Source organism: Fulmarus glacialis, unplaced genomic scaffold, assembly GCF_000690835.1.
Source record: "Fulmarus glacialis isolate BGI_N327 unplaced genomic scaffold, ASM69083v1 scaffold36861, whole genome shotgun sequence".
Classification (NCBI taxonomy): domain Eukaryota; kingdom Metazoa; phylum Chordata; class Aves; order Procellariiformes; family Procellariidae; genus Fulmarus; species Fulmarus glacialis.
This window is the reverse complement of record NW_009191508.1, coordinates 19568-33132: the sequence shown is the minus strand read 5'-3', so window position 1 is coordinate 33132 and position 13565 is coordinate 19568. Positions and strand designations below refer to the sequence as shown.

The 13565-nt window shown below is 41.5% G+C and overlaps 1 protein-coding gene across 1 annotated transcript in view; it reads left to right on the top strand.

Annotated features, from left to right (window-relative positions):
* The first annotated feature begins 1602 nt into the window (after positions 1-1602).
* MAP3K8 (mitogen-activated protein kinase kinase kinase 8) overlaps positions 1603-13565 on the top strand; it is a 16315-nt gene continuing 4352 nt past the window's right edge. Inside the window, exons 1-5 of the mRNA XM_009586726.1 lie at positions 1603-1637; positions 2549-2909; positions 5740-5904; positions 7428-7689; positions 10596-10702. Coding sequence (XP_009585021.1) covers positions 2574-2909; positions 5740-5904; positions 7428-7689; positions 10596-10702 — 870 coding nt within the window. The 5' untranslated portion in view covers positions 1603-1637; positions 2549-2573. The remainder of the gene's footprint in view (positions 1638-2548; positions 2910-5739; positions 5905-7427; positions 7690-10595; positions 10703-13565) is intronic.

Below are 13565 nucleotides of genomic sequence, written 5' to 3'. Positions count from 1 at the left end.
CTTTTTGGGTAGTAGTGAAACTGTCGAGAATATTATTAGTATTGTGCTGTAGTTTGGGAACATTTTGAGGAACAGAGCAGAGCTGGCACTTGTGGAAAGCTGCAGTTGGTCTAACCTGTACAGATGCCTTATGTATGAAAACGTTATCAGAGTGTGAATTAGGTTAATTGTGGTACGTACTTGTCTCTATCCACACAAGACTAGAGCATCTGGAGGCTCGTGTTTTTCTTCAGAAAGTCCCTCAGGACTAGTTTCTAACTTTACCTCACTTTTCACATGCAGTCTCTCAGTTCCTTTTATGACTGGACTGTTTCTTTTCTCTCCACCCCATTAATTCGGCACCAGAAAAAGCAATGAATAAAAGTCTTGCTGTGGGGAAACGTAGAAGTTTTCTTTATAATAAAGAATAAATAATTTCAGGCTTTGTCAATAGCCTTTAGCTTGGGCATAGAGCAGGAAGGTGGGATGCTAGGAGTTAGAAAATACCCCTAGCATCTTTTATTTCTTGGGTAGGTTGGAAAAACCTGACCTCTCAGCACCCCGGATACAAAGCCTGGGTGCTCCCCGCTCAAGCAGTGCTAGTGACCACAAGGTTTCCTACCCAGCTGCCCTAACGCTAGAGGTGCCGTCGGGTTGTCTTGAGGCTGGGTGACCTGGTGTAGAGTGCTGGTGAAAGTCACTGTGTCCATCCCGGGGGGACGGGTGGTGCGAGGCTGCTCTGCCACCATCACCCCCGGTGTTTGAAAAGGAGCGCGTTGCACCGCAGGCACTCCCCTTGCCTTTTCCTGTGCTGCATCTGCTGAGCTGTCCTGTCCTGCCTTTCGAACTCGCAGCACGTGGTCTAAGTTTCTTTGCCAAGTCAGCCGCGTCATTTTACTCGGTTTTCTTCAACGTTAGAGCTGACGTAAATACTCTAACCCATGAGAAATATGTGCCACAAAGCTTCCACGTCCTTGCGGGGAGGGTAAGAAAGATAATGATCATAACCAGAAACTGTACCTGGGTAAATGGCATTGCTTCATGGCCTCAGGGGACCGAGTCTGCTGCTTGTCCTTGAGATAAATAGGTTGTGCTCGCTGCTTTTCTTTTTTCTTTTTTTTTAAGTATCTTTTTGTCTGGTTGTTATCTTTTGCCCAGAATAGGTGGATGCAGTGGATTATGAAAAAAGGGAAATGAGAGCTCTATAAATAGGGCATGCTTTATTCGGTTCTGCTAGAGGAAAAGGAGATCCTTCTCTTCTTTGCTATTAGCAAAGAATAAAACTCAGGACCTAACCACTGAAAACTTATTTTTCACTGCTACTTGGAAATCTGGATGATCATACAGTAGCTTGATTCTTTTTGAGCTGTCATTTTTTTTTCGTTCTACAGAAAAATCCCCTGTTATCTCAGCCTTGTGATTACTCGTTTTTCTTTCCGTGAAGCCTGTGAAGCAAATGGTCATATGAGTATAAACCAGTCATTCTGCTTGAACTGGTCTGCCATGGCTTTATTTGTTTTGCTTTTTTTAATAGACTGCTAGAGAACGCTGTGAAATTATCATCGGTAGGAATACGGGTTCAAGAAACATGACGACTTTCGGGATTATATTGAGACGTTTTTGATGGTTTTGTGTGATGTAACCAGGATAAATACAAGGTAAGTGCTCCTAGACATATACGTGTTGAAAACTATGTGTAAGTGTTTTAATGACTGAGCATGCATGTGTTTTTAACTTGAATAGAGTAACTCTCTCTGACTTAAACCAGGAACCTGAGATGGGAAAGAGCTTCTTGGGGTGTTGAATCCAGATTCTAGTAGTGAAAGTCCACTTCAGCAAAATGGTCAAGATTTATCTTAAAAAGTTATTGTTAGGAATAGTGAGGGTAGAACAAACTGCTGGAAACTGCTTCAAAAGCTCATTGCTTTTATGATAGCTCCATTTCTGACTTTCTTCTGGAGCTGGTGAAAATTTCAGTTCAAGTCTAGTTCTGGTCAATTATTTGCAAAAAAGATAAGTTGTGTATCTCAGGTGGTGACTTGTGCTTTATGCAATGATACTAACAGATGCTTAGTACTAGTGGAATGATCTTGCTCCATGACCACCTCCTCTTTCTGGACACATCACATAAATTGCTCATGAAAACTTGGGGATAAGCTAATTGAGTACGTTTATATCTCTCTCTGTCATTCACTTCCAAATAATGAATTCCTTCATTTGTATTGAGAGTGCTCCTTCATTTTTGCATATCCAGCAAAATATAACTAGTTTGTGCTTCCTTACTGTGCCAGTTCCTCTAAGGAAAAGCTTCATCAAAGTAAATTCCAATAATGAATGACAGGGGAGGTTCACTAATAACTTCTAAATAAAATTTCACTAGCAAAGACTTTTTCTCCATTTCCTCTTCACCCAGTCTACTAATTATGATTTTCTTCATAACGAATTAAAAATTTTAAATCTAACTGTATAATGATGAGCTGTCTCCCTGATTGCTTCTTTTCATTCTTACTTTGCTAAAATAAATTTAGGTGAAAAGTGTTTTCAGGTTTGTTTGTTTCTTTTTTTTCAGGAGTGGTTTTGCAAAGTGAACAGTAATGGAGTATATGAGCACGGGTAGTGATAGCAAAGAGGAGATTGACTTGTTGCTAACTAATTTAAATATGTCTGAGGTGATAGACATCATGGAAAACCTTTATCCAGGTGGAGACCTTGCAGTCTATGAAGACAGCTTAATTACAATGTGTGAAGAGGCAAATCAAAATGAAGAACGTGCGGAATCTTTACTGTTTTGTGAAAGGGAGGTTTCTTTGATGTCCTCCGTCAAATACGGGACTGTGGAAGACCTGCTTGCTTTTGCAAATCAGGTGTCTAACACTGCAAAACAATTTAAAGGATGCAGACAGCAAGAATCTGGAATCCTCTTGAATATGGTACGTATCTTTTCACTTGAAAATTAGTTCTAATTTTCTAACCTTAGGAGTTAGAAGTTATTAATGAAACAAAATAAAGATCACCCCCAGCCTCAGCAGTAACAGTCAGGCTGTTGTTCCCTGTGCAAACCTGGGACTGGAGGAGATCTCTGAGGTTATAAAGTCTAGCCTCTGCAGTCTCAGGCAGCTATGGAGAAAGGTACTTTCTTCAGAAAGATCAACTCTATGTTGCCTTGGTATCCCTGGAGATTAGAAAACATTTCCCAACGTTGAATGCAAACTTGAGACATGCAGTAAAAAAGCAAAAGCCACAACTATGATGGCTTACAGGTTTGAGAGACGGTAAGGGTTTTCCAGTGCCTTGTGTTTCATGCAGTAAAGAGTTCATTACGCAAAACTCCCAAATAAAGGTCTCGGATCTATTTTGGTATAGTTGCTGAATTCACTCTATCTGCACAAAGTGTAAAAAGTAGTAATGTGAGGAGAAAAAGCATATAGTATCAACTGCGACTTTCAGAATTACGATATTATGTAATATCACACGCTGCTATATTCAAGTATAGACGCATTGTTTTGAGATATGTTCATTTTTTCCCTAAAATGATTTGTGTTCTACAAGCATCTGTAGATATTAGTGTCACTGGACTTCTATTTAAAATCAGTTGCTCTGGAAACAATCAGTTGTGAAATGGGAGTTTATTCATGTATGTTTGTGCTGCTGCTTTATTTTCTTAAGATGTTCTACATCTATCATCTTCAATATCTTGTATGTACTATGTTTTATATGTGAACATTGGTTGATTGAGGCTTGCTGGTTACTCAGATGTGAAATAGCACAGGGTATTGCTTTATTCTGATTTGGAGGGAGCATTGCAGTATTGCAAAACAGTCACTTTTTAAACTCTGTGACATTGAAATGACACTCACTAATATTAAATGTTTCCTATACTTAGGATAGACACTGTTCTACATACTCGTGGTTGTTTTGCTTGCATGTTATTTCTATAGATGCATACAAATGGTATGAACCAAGTACTATTAGGTGCACGTGATCCATTGAGCAACTGAGGATTGGAGGCAGGGCATTACCTGTACGTGCATTTCAGTAGGTGCATCTACATTGTAAATATCTACAGCATTTTAGTTAGGATCAGGAGTGTTTCTGATTGCCTGGTGACCCCCACTGGCTGCAGCGTGACTCACGTCACGAAGGGTCTTGGAGCGCACAAGCTGGATTTCTTTCAGTTGAAACTAAACTGGAGGATGCGTTACAGCTACAAATGAGCATTCACTTCACAGGACGAGGCTAGGAACTAGTCCTGAAAGCCTCCTGAAAATATGAATAGTGTGGTGGTTGTTGCTCTCTTGCTCTGCAAATCCACTCCGCTCGGTCTGTGTTACTTTCCAGGATAGCTGTAACCCACGTGGATTAGCTAGTCTCAACCTCTTGAAATGCAGAAGCAAGCAGGCGAGATGTACGGATTGCTAGAGTGTTTACCTTGGCTGTGATAAGTAGAGGGGAGGCTCATTCTGCATGTCCTAAGCAAAATACTTTTTATTAAAAGACACCTCCCCCAACAGTTAAGAACTTACCCTCCCCAAAATTAAAAACTTCTAAGAATTAACTTATTTCGTGCAGATATTAGTCACAAATGACAGTTTAGCAGTCAAGAAGATACTTTCCTAATTGAAAAGCATGAAGTTAGTTAAAGCACAGAAAGATTATATGCGTCTTAAAGAAAGCACAGAAAGATTATTACGTCTTAAAAAGAAATCTAAACCCAATAATCTTCCTAATACGCTGTTATTTTAAAAGGGATAGCTGAAGAGCTAAGTACGTGAGGCCATGTGACAGACATGAAATGATAAATATCCTTGATCTGCTTTTACGTGTCTTCAAGAATCTTAATAAAGTAGCAGTAAACAGGTTAATGATATTTGAGATACTGACAATACTGTATATCCCTGAATTAATTAGAAGCATATTCACAGGAAACATTACTTCTTTAGCTGAGAAAATATTAAGAGACTGAAGAAATAACATCAAACCTCAAGCAGTACTCACATGGCTGTAGTTAGGAGTTTGGTCTCTCTCTCTGTCGTGTGCAGAGGGAGGGAGCTGTTTTGGAGGAAGATTTAGAGCAAGATACTGACTTAGAAGCTCTGAATCGCTTCCTGGAGGAGCCCTCCTCGCCTTGGTGACGGTATAGAGAACCAAAGCTCCCAACATTACCCACTTACAGCAGACAGTGTGACTCCTGCTCTTTTTTTTGAACTACAGTATAAAACTAGAAGAAGGTGGCTGGTAAAATCATGGCAGACTTCTTCAACCTTTTACTAAGCAGCAGAAACTCTGATACAAGATGAAAAATTAAAATGTGTTCCCCTACCAGTACATGTGATATTAGGAAATGCTGAAACTCTTGCTCACATCATGTAAGATAGCCTGTGAGTAACAGGTATGTGGCATAACAAGTTAGCAGATTACAGGAAGGACAAACATGTGCAGGTAAATCTAATAACAAGAGGCGGGTAATTTCATTAACCCAGCTGCTGTTGTTGTTGTTTCAAGACAATTAATTGCAACTTACACTTTGTAAGTTAGTCACTGGAGAGAAACGTGGATGCCTGGGCTGTGAATGAATGCCACACCTCACATGCTGTTCCCATTTGGTGTTTCTAAATAAAGACTGCTGAACAGATCGCATGCATCATGCAATATATGTGATATATATTTTTTTTTCCCCCACTACATGTATAAAATTAATTAGGCTTAAAGTAGTTTTAACTGCACCGTAATTTTTTTTTTTTTCCCACTTTAACTCCACAGATCACACCCAAGAATGGGCGCTATCAAATCGACTCGGATGTGCTTCTGTTTCCGTGGAAGCTGACTTACAGGAACATTGGCTCTGATTTTATTCCTCGGGGAGCTTTTGGGAAGGTGTACTTAGCCCAAGATAGAGAAACCAAGAAACGAATGGCATGCAAGCTGGTATGTTAGTTCAGTAGTTTTATCTCTGAGCAAATATTGTACAACGTAGTACATACAGTATATTTTCAAATATGTCTGCATCAAATTCCACTGTTAGGCTGATGATCATCTTGGTTTTGTTGGCCTACACAAGGTAGGAAGAAGACATGTTTTTAACTGTTATCTTGTTTTACTTTTTTGGCTCTGAGACTGCAGAAGTTTCTGCATTTTGAAGGTATCTGGAAGTATGTGTGACTGCCACGTGGGCAGGCCTGCTGTGGTGCGGGGGTAGAAGAATTTCTACTTGTCCTGCTGTACTCAGGGTGGTAAAATATCAGCATGAGATCATGTCCCTGCTGAAGGTGATAGCAAAACTCTGTTGCTGCAGATGGTTTTAGGATCTCGTCCTTTAACTGGGGTCCTCAGACTTAAGTTTTCTTTACTCCAGTGCTATTAATGTCCCTGAAAGCTCAGTTTACGTGCAGCTCTCATTGTGTTTTGGGCACTGACTGAGCTTAAGGTTGTGAGATGTCTCAAGAAAACTGCTGAGCACTCCCCTATTTTTATGCAAGCCAACGTTTTCTTTCAACTTTACCTTTCAATGTGCTATTCTGAATTGGCAGTAAATATTTAGGGCCAGTAAAAGCTCAGCTGGGACATTGCTCTATATCCCCCAGCTCGTGAATAAGTACCTGTATTACTTCTGTGTGTGAAAGAGTTGGGGAGGCAGTTGTATGTCCTTCCCTTGCAGCCAGTGTGTCCACATGGAGACAGATTTAGTTTGCCGCTCCTGCATAGCCCACTGCAGAATTAAAGCATCCTAATGTTTCTGAAAATACAAACAGTATTTCTCACTGCAGTAGAAATATTAGCCTCTTATTTGGTTCACAGCCACAAATCTGAGGGAAGGAGAATAAAAAGAGCGGTAGTAGCCTTTCTGTGTGTAAGCAAACACTGCTTTTTATTGTCTTACCAATCTGCCGTCAGTACTTTTTAAAGAAATATAGTGCTGCCAGGTGCTCGCTTTAAAGTAGGTTTCATTTCTTGTAAGCCATAAAACAGCGCTGATAAGGGTTGAATCGAGGTCAGTAATGGTCCTGAACATGGTTAGTCTGTAGACTGTGCTAGCGCTGTAAGCACTGATCCGCATGTCAGACGGGTGTATAGTTCTGGTAGAGAAGATGAGACTGCACAAAGCTAATGGAAAAAGCAGTGGGATTTTTATCTCCTTCACCAGGAAGTTTGCATAGAGCTTTTGCGTAACCACTGGATTTTGACGGGAATAACTCTTGCTACATTGCTTTTTCTGGAAGATTGCACTTTTTATTTGGGCATGACTCCAAAAACTCTCTCAACTTTAAACAGGATGTATCTCAACTGGAAAGGAAGAACAAGTCACAGGATCAAAATAAAGCTCCGTGTTTTAACAAGTGGATAGGAGTGCTTTGCCTCCTTCTTCCATTTTAATCTATAGGATAACTAGTGTTAGTACGGGTAACTTGTTTTTTGAGCTGCTTTTCTGTGGTTTTGTTTCAATGTCCTAGGTCCCAGTGGAACAGTTCAAACCGTCGGATGTTGAAATACAGGCATGTTTCCGTCACGAAAACATTGCTGAATTATACGGTGCTATTTTGTGGGACGAGACGATCCATCTCTTTATGGAAGCCGGGGAGGGAGGATCTGTCATGGAAAAGCTGGAGAGTTGTGGTCCTATGAGAGAATTTGAAATCATTTGGGTGACAAAGCATATTCTGAAAGGACTTGACTTTCTCCACTCCAAGAGGATTATCCACCATGATATCAAACGTATGTGTGTATGATTCCTTGGGGTGCTTTCAGGTCCAAGCTGGGCTGGGGCTCCAGTGGAGAGCCTGGGACTGAGCTGGGGGAAAAGCTGGAGAGTTGTGGTCCTATGAGAGAATTTGAAATCATTTGGGTGACAAAGCATATTCTGAAAGGACTTGACTTTCTCCACTCCAAGAGGATTATCCACCATGATATCAAACGTATGTGTGTATGATTCCTTGGGGTGCTTTCAGGTCCAAGCTGGGCTGGGGCTCCAGTGGGGAGCCTGGGACTGAGCTGGGACACGTAGCCTCGCATCTCTGGGAGGGAGGGCTGGATAATGCTCAACAAATGACAAGGTCAGGTTCTGGAGATAATTGTTATTTACACTGTTTATTAATTCACTTCAGTGGAGAGGATGATTTGAAAGTCATGGTTCCTTTGCCTTTCTAGATCAACTCAATTTGAAATAAAAACCTAAAGAAAATGAGCGAAATTATCGGTCTGTGTTAAGCCAAATGTTTCCCTCTTTCCATGTAAATTCATCCTGAGTGCTTCCATGCCCACCTTCCACTTGCACCTTCTTGTAGGTTTTATGTTTCTGCATGGCTGTTCCTCAGTTTGAGACACTTTGGAACTAAATACATAATTTGTACTGTTTTTTTCTTTCAACAATTACTGCAAATTTTAGTATATATTTGCTTTTAAAAAGCTCTGGGTATTAACATGTATAAATAATCAAAAGGTATTGATATTAAACCTAAATTAAATACATTAATATTAAATTGCTTTAAAACTTAATTTTAATCATTGCATTTAATTTAATATTAAATACTGTTTCTCCCAGCACCACCTCCCCCTGCAAACAGATAAATTCTGCCTTTCTAGTAACAGTGCTTCTAAGGAAGACGTATCTCTTTTGCAAGTTAATTTTTTCTAAACTTGAGGGTTTAAAATAGAAATATTCAAATTGAAGTGTTACAATAAATAGTTGACAGAAGACGATTATCAGGAATTGATAAATTTTTATCTTGGTTTTGCATTTTTTTTTAGTTAATGTGGGTCAGTATTTCAGAGGTAAGCCTTTGAGATTCTAACAACTATAAAACTGCTTAATTTTTCCCTTAGCTGTGCTTTCTCGCTTGTAGTAAGAGTCTTCCCTATGCGTTTATTGTAATTGGCAGTAACAATGACATTAATTAAAAGGTTTAAAAACCAAACCAGCCAAAACCCAACCCACTACATCTAGATAGTGGATAGGAGAACCAGCCTGTTGTGAATGTGGTGGATGTGAGTGCGTTTCGTTTTTTCCAGCCTTTTTCTGTGTTACTGGATGCAGGGCAGGAGCTGAGGTGGAGGCCAACTGGGGCTGATGGCCGCCGAGGGCTGATGGCCGCCCGGCCTGGAGGTGCCTGGGTGCAAACCCCGGCCACGCTTCTGCCTGCGGGGAGCTGTTTTATTCGAGGGGGTGAGCTGGGTAACCCAAGCCCTTAATGGCAGCCGTGCCCGCTGCCTGGCGAGGGAGCCAAGGTGTGTGTTTTCCCTCGCCAGGCAGAATCGATAGAAAAGGCTGTTTCCCAAACATCTCTGATTTCTTCCTCACGGCATCGGCTGCTGTTGAGTCTCTGTCCTGCTGACACAGGAGGAGATGGGGATTTTACTGAGAGAAAGACTGCCCTGAGCCGGGAAGGGGAGGAGGACTGTCTGTTGGCTCTTAGGAGCAGCTCAGTGCTGCCAGTCATTTTAACCTTTGGTTGGAAAGTTAATAAATAAATCATAATCTAATAAATAAATAATAATCTAAAGTTATTTGGTGGGGGGAACTTTAGTCCAAAACCAGCCGAAGCTGGAGCTAGGTGCAGTCCCAAACAGCAGAGCTTGCTGTGCTGTGGCAGTGTGGCCCTCTGCACCGTCCTTTATGTGGTGTTTGAAAGTCTCTTCAAAAGTATCCCTAAAATTACAAATTTATTTACATGGTTTGTAGCACTGGTTAGGAGGCAGGTATGTGAAGGATTGCTTCAGGAACCAGTACTGCTGAAATCAAGCCTGCGTCTTCCCACTGGGTGGTCATGGTGGGCACTGTCAAGATGGAAAATGACCCACAGTTTCCTCTGGGAGAAAATGTGTTTCTGTTGTGTAACTTGGAGACTTCATTTGTCCGTGTCTTCTGAAAGAGCAAACAAGAATTTCTGAAGGCTTACACAGAGCACTACCTTCATAAATATTTGATCAGAAATATAGCTGCAAAGAAAGCCTCTGAGTACAAAGTTGTGCCCTAGGCAGAGTTTTATGAAGGAAAGTGAATTAAGCTCCTAGATATTGCTGCAATACGGTGGGAGTTTGGAAATCTCTGTCTTTTATTACTTTTGCAGCCATAGTCTGTCCTCTGGCATTGCGCTGAGTTACTCTTGCTGACCGGTGCAGGAGACTGGTGTGGCTGCTGTGGAGGGGCCTTGGTTCCTCTCTACTTCTGTCTTCATTTAAATCAGTAGTGTAGAGAAACCTTTTGGTGACCAAGAGTTATGTTGTTTATAGTCAGACCTGCACAGCATGCTCTCCACCTTGGAGACCATTAAACATCTTCAGAGCAAGCCTCATGGCGCTGAGGTGCCTACCAGTCTTCCACCTTCCGCCCTTGCCCTCAGCCATTTTTTCTCTCTCTCTCTCTTTTTTTAAGCTAGGAAAATGTCCAAACATTGATTCTTCTTCTACGTAAACCAGTCCAGTTTGATTTTTAAGATACGATTTAAAATTGGACCCAATCACTAACAGACCTGTTTTGGCTAGGCGAAGGACTGTGTCGGCTATAGAGACTGGTTGTGCTAATCCCCCTTTTCAGGCTAACATCCAAATGAAACAGGCATGTTGTAAAATAAATGCCCAATGTGCTAGAAACTTAAATGCTGTCATCTTTGTTTTTCTTTTAGCAAGCAACATTGTCTTTATGTCAACTAAGGCTGTTTTGGTGGATTTTGGCCTAAGTGTGCAAATGACTGAAGACATTTACTATCCCAAAGACCTCAGAGGAACAGAGGTAAGAAGCTGGAAAGACAAAAGCCCTTGTTGTATTACTCCCATGGTTGTGATACTTAGGCTCAAATTTGGAGCTTGAGGGTAGAAGCTTGGGCAAAAGAGTTTTATAATAACTTATCAAAAAATTACAAACAAACATTAATACAATCTCAATTATATTTTTATTTTCAACTTACTGAATGGAGAATCAGGTGTTACACTTTGAAAGCCATGTCACCTTCTCTGCTGTCCTATTTGTTAGCGATTATTAAATCTGAAGTCAAAGAGAAATCGGGGTTCACTGATGTGAAACAAACAAAGGAACAATACTCTGAGGAGATTGTTTGCAGTGAATCAGCTGCTGGTCAGAGACGCTTCAGGCTGGAATTTGGTCTTTGCTCTAGCAAAGATTTCTTCTAAGATACCACCTATGGACCGGGATGACCTGCTCAACACAGTAGATTGACTCCTCCTTTGAAACTGCAGAAATTACAGATGTCTGGGTTTCGTCCCTTAGCATTTCTAAGCTCTTTTCCCCATCTACATGTAATCCTCTTGTCCTTTGGGGGTTACGTATGGCACGGTTGATGATTATCCGGTAAACTGCTTAGGCATTACAGTGATGGAGGTGGGGGCCTTTTAAACGTTCTCAGTGACTTTGACTCTGAATGTGCACAGAGGTCCTGCACGCCACTTGGGCTACCCTCGTGCCGAAGTGTTTCCAGGGCTGGAGCTTTAGCAAACAACCAAGCAGCAACAATTAGCTTGGATAGCTGCTGCAAATGTGGCTTTGCATGCTCTCTGTTGCTGGAGGAGTTTTTTTTCCAGGAAACACTTCAGCTGAAATGTTGGCACTTTGCCGTTTTGATAGTTTTCCACAGCATAGGAATGTGTTTGGAGGAGGTACTTGTATAACTGACAAAGAGCATTTCACTCCTTGGAAGGGTAGGATAAACTAAGATTTCACAGAATGTCAGGCTTGTTGTTTATTTGTTTTCGAGATATTTGGGAAATACTTGAACATTTGTTTTCACTGTCTTTCTAGTCAGGGGAGTTAAGAGCTTAAAATGCTTACTGTACTGGAAGCAATGTGCTTTCTGGCATTTAACGTACATGCTTTGTGGGTTTTTTATTTTGGTTTGGTTTGGGGTTTTTTGTTTGTTTGGGTTTTTTTGTGTGCTGTTAGTGAGAATTTAAAAAATGGTGGGAATGAGTTGGAAGCCCTGGTAGGGTATTTCCCAAGGTGTGTAAACAGGAAATTTCCAGGTTTGTGGAGTGGACTGGTGATGATCTGCTCCTGGCTGTTGGAGGACAGGCCAAGTTCATGTTGGTAAGAACAACTGTGGAAAATGCTTAGTTCTTCATTTAGTAGGAAGAAAATTATTCCACGCAGTTGAGCACCTGCAGTCACGTCCTCAGAACACGGATAATCCCCACAACCCTGAAACATGGCGGTGCTTAGTGTTTGCTGTCTTAGGGGAGGGGTAGCCAGTCCTCAGAACTGGCAATCCTGCTGTTCTGCCGCAGCACCGCAGGCCAGAAGTAAGGTAGCAGAGAGAGCGCTGGGAAATGAGATTTTCAAATACCAGTCAAAGACTTATAGGAACATCATGAATGCTAGTCTATAGGTCTTTCTGCTCACAGTCTTCCTGCTAGGCATCTTCCTCTCCACAGTGCCTGTGTTCAGGCTTCTGGGCTGCCTAATTCAGTGACCCCAAATGCCCTCTGTAGTCTTTGATAGCACTGGCTTTCTTAATTTTTTTCAAGATAAGATCTTGACTCTCCAAAGTCCCCCTGAGTTTTGCACCCTCTATTATGCAGCCTTAAGAAGTGGTGCAGTTGTCCAGGAGTGCTGGTTCTGCACGTAGTTGTGCAACCCCTTGTTAGGGCTCTATTGCTGCGATGCAGCATCGTGCCTGTGAACTGGCTGGTTTCTCTTACGTCTGGTATTGGCAGGGACTCATGTCCACAAAGGAAGTGGCAGTTGGAGTTACCTTTCTCCTGTGCATGTTCTCTTCTGGGGATTTAGGATTCTTACTCGCTTCTATAGCACAGAAAGTCTGAATGTAGTGAATCTTCTTTGTGTTTACGAAAATGAATAGTTGCAATTCTGGGCAGAATGATTGAAATATAGTTAAATTTTGTTTAGCTGGTGTAGCATGGAAAACCTGGGTTTTCTGAACAGTGTGTGTACAGCGCATGCAGCACAATATACCATGGTTGTGATGAAACTCCTCTGCAGGAAATACTTTTCCTAGGCATTTGCTACATTTTCTGTTATGCTTCTGTCACTTTGTTAAAATATGTAAGCTTCAGTTACAACCATTTGAGGGGAGGAAAAAGTTGTCTGCTAAGGTTTATTGAATGTGGAATGAATGCTAAACTAAAACTAGCACAGCACAAAGTAAAGGACTGGTTTTTAGCTGGGTGGTGTCTCTGGTCTGACTGGCAGACAAGTGCCAGCCCAGCAGTAGGAAGGAATGGGAATGGGAAGGTACCTGGGGCTTGGGCTGCCTCCTTTGGTGGCAACAGGGTATTAGGCCAGTCTAAATCAGTCTGAAATCACAGCTTGGATGCACATCTCATTTTTGTTTTTTGGCCCTGTGCAATCAAGGTGCATCTTGACCATTATCACACTTCGACTATAACTGCAGACAGGTTCTTGTTCCAGCGTCCTTTTTTCCTCAAGAAGGCAGCTGCTTTTTGTTTATGTAGATTTCACTCAAGTTGCACTGTATTTGCTAATGACTTTTTTTTTACAAAAGTAGAAATTCTGTTCTTTGCTCCTTACGAGACTTAAAGGTGGTGGGTGCAGACGCACTTATTCTATCTTAGCCCTGAGGAAAGCAACGGATAGGAGTAAGTAGCAGCTGTAGGCACCTGCT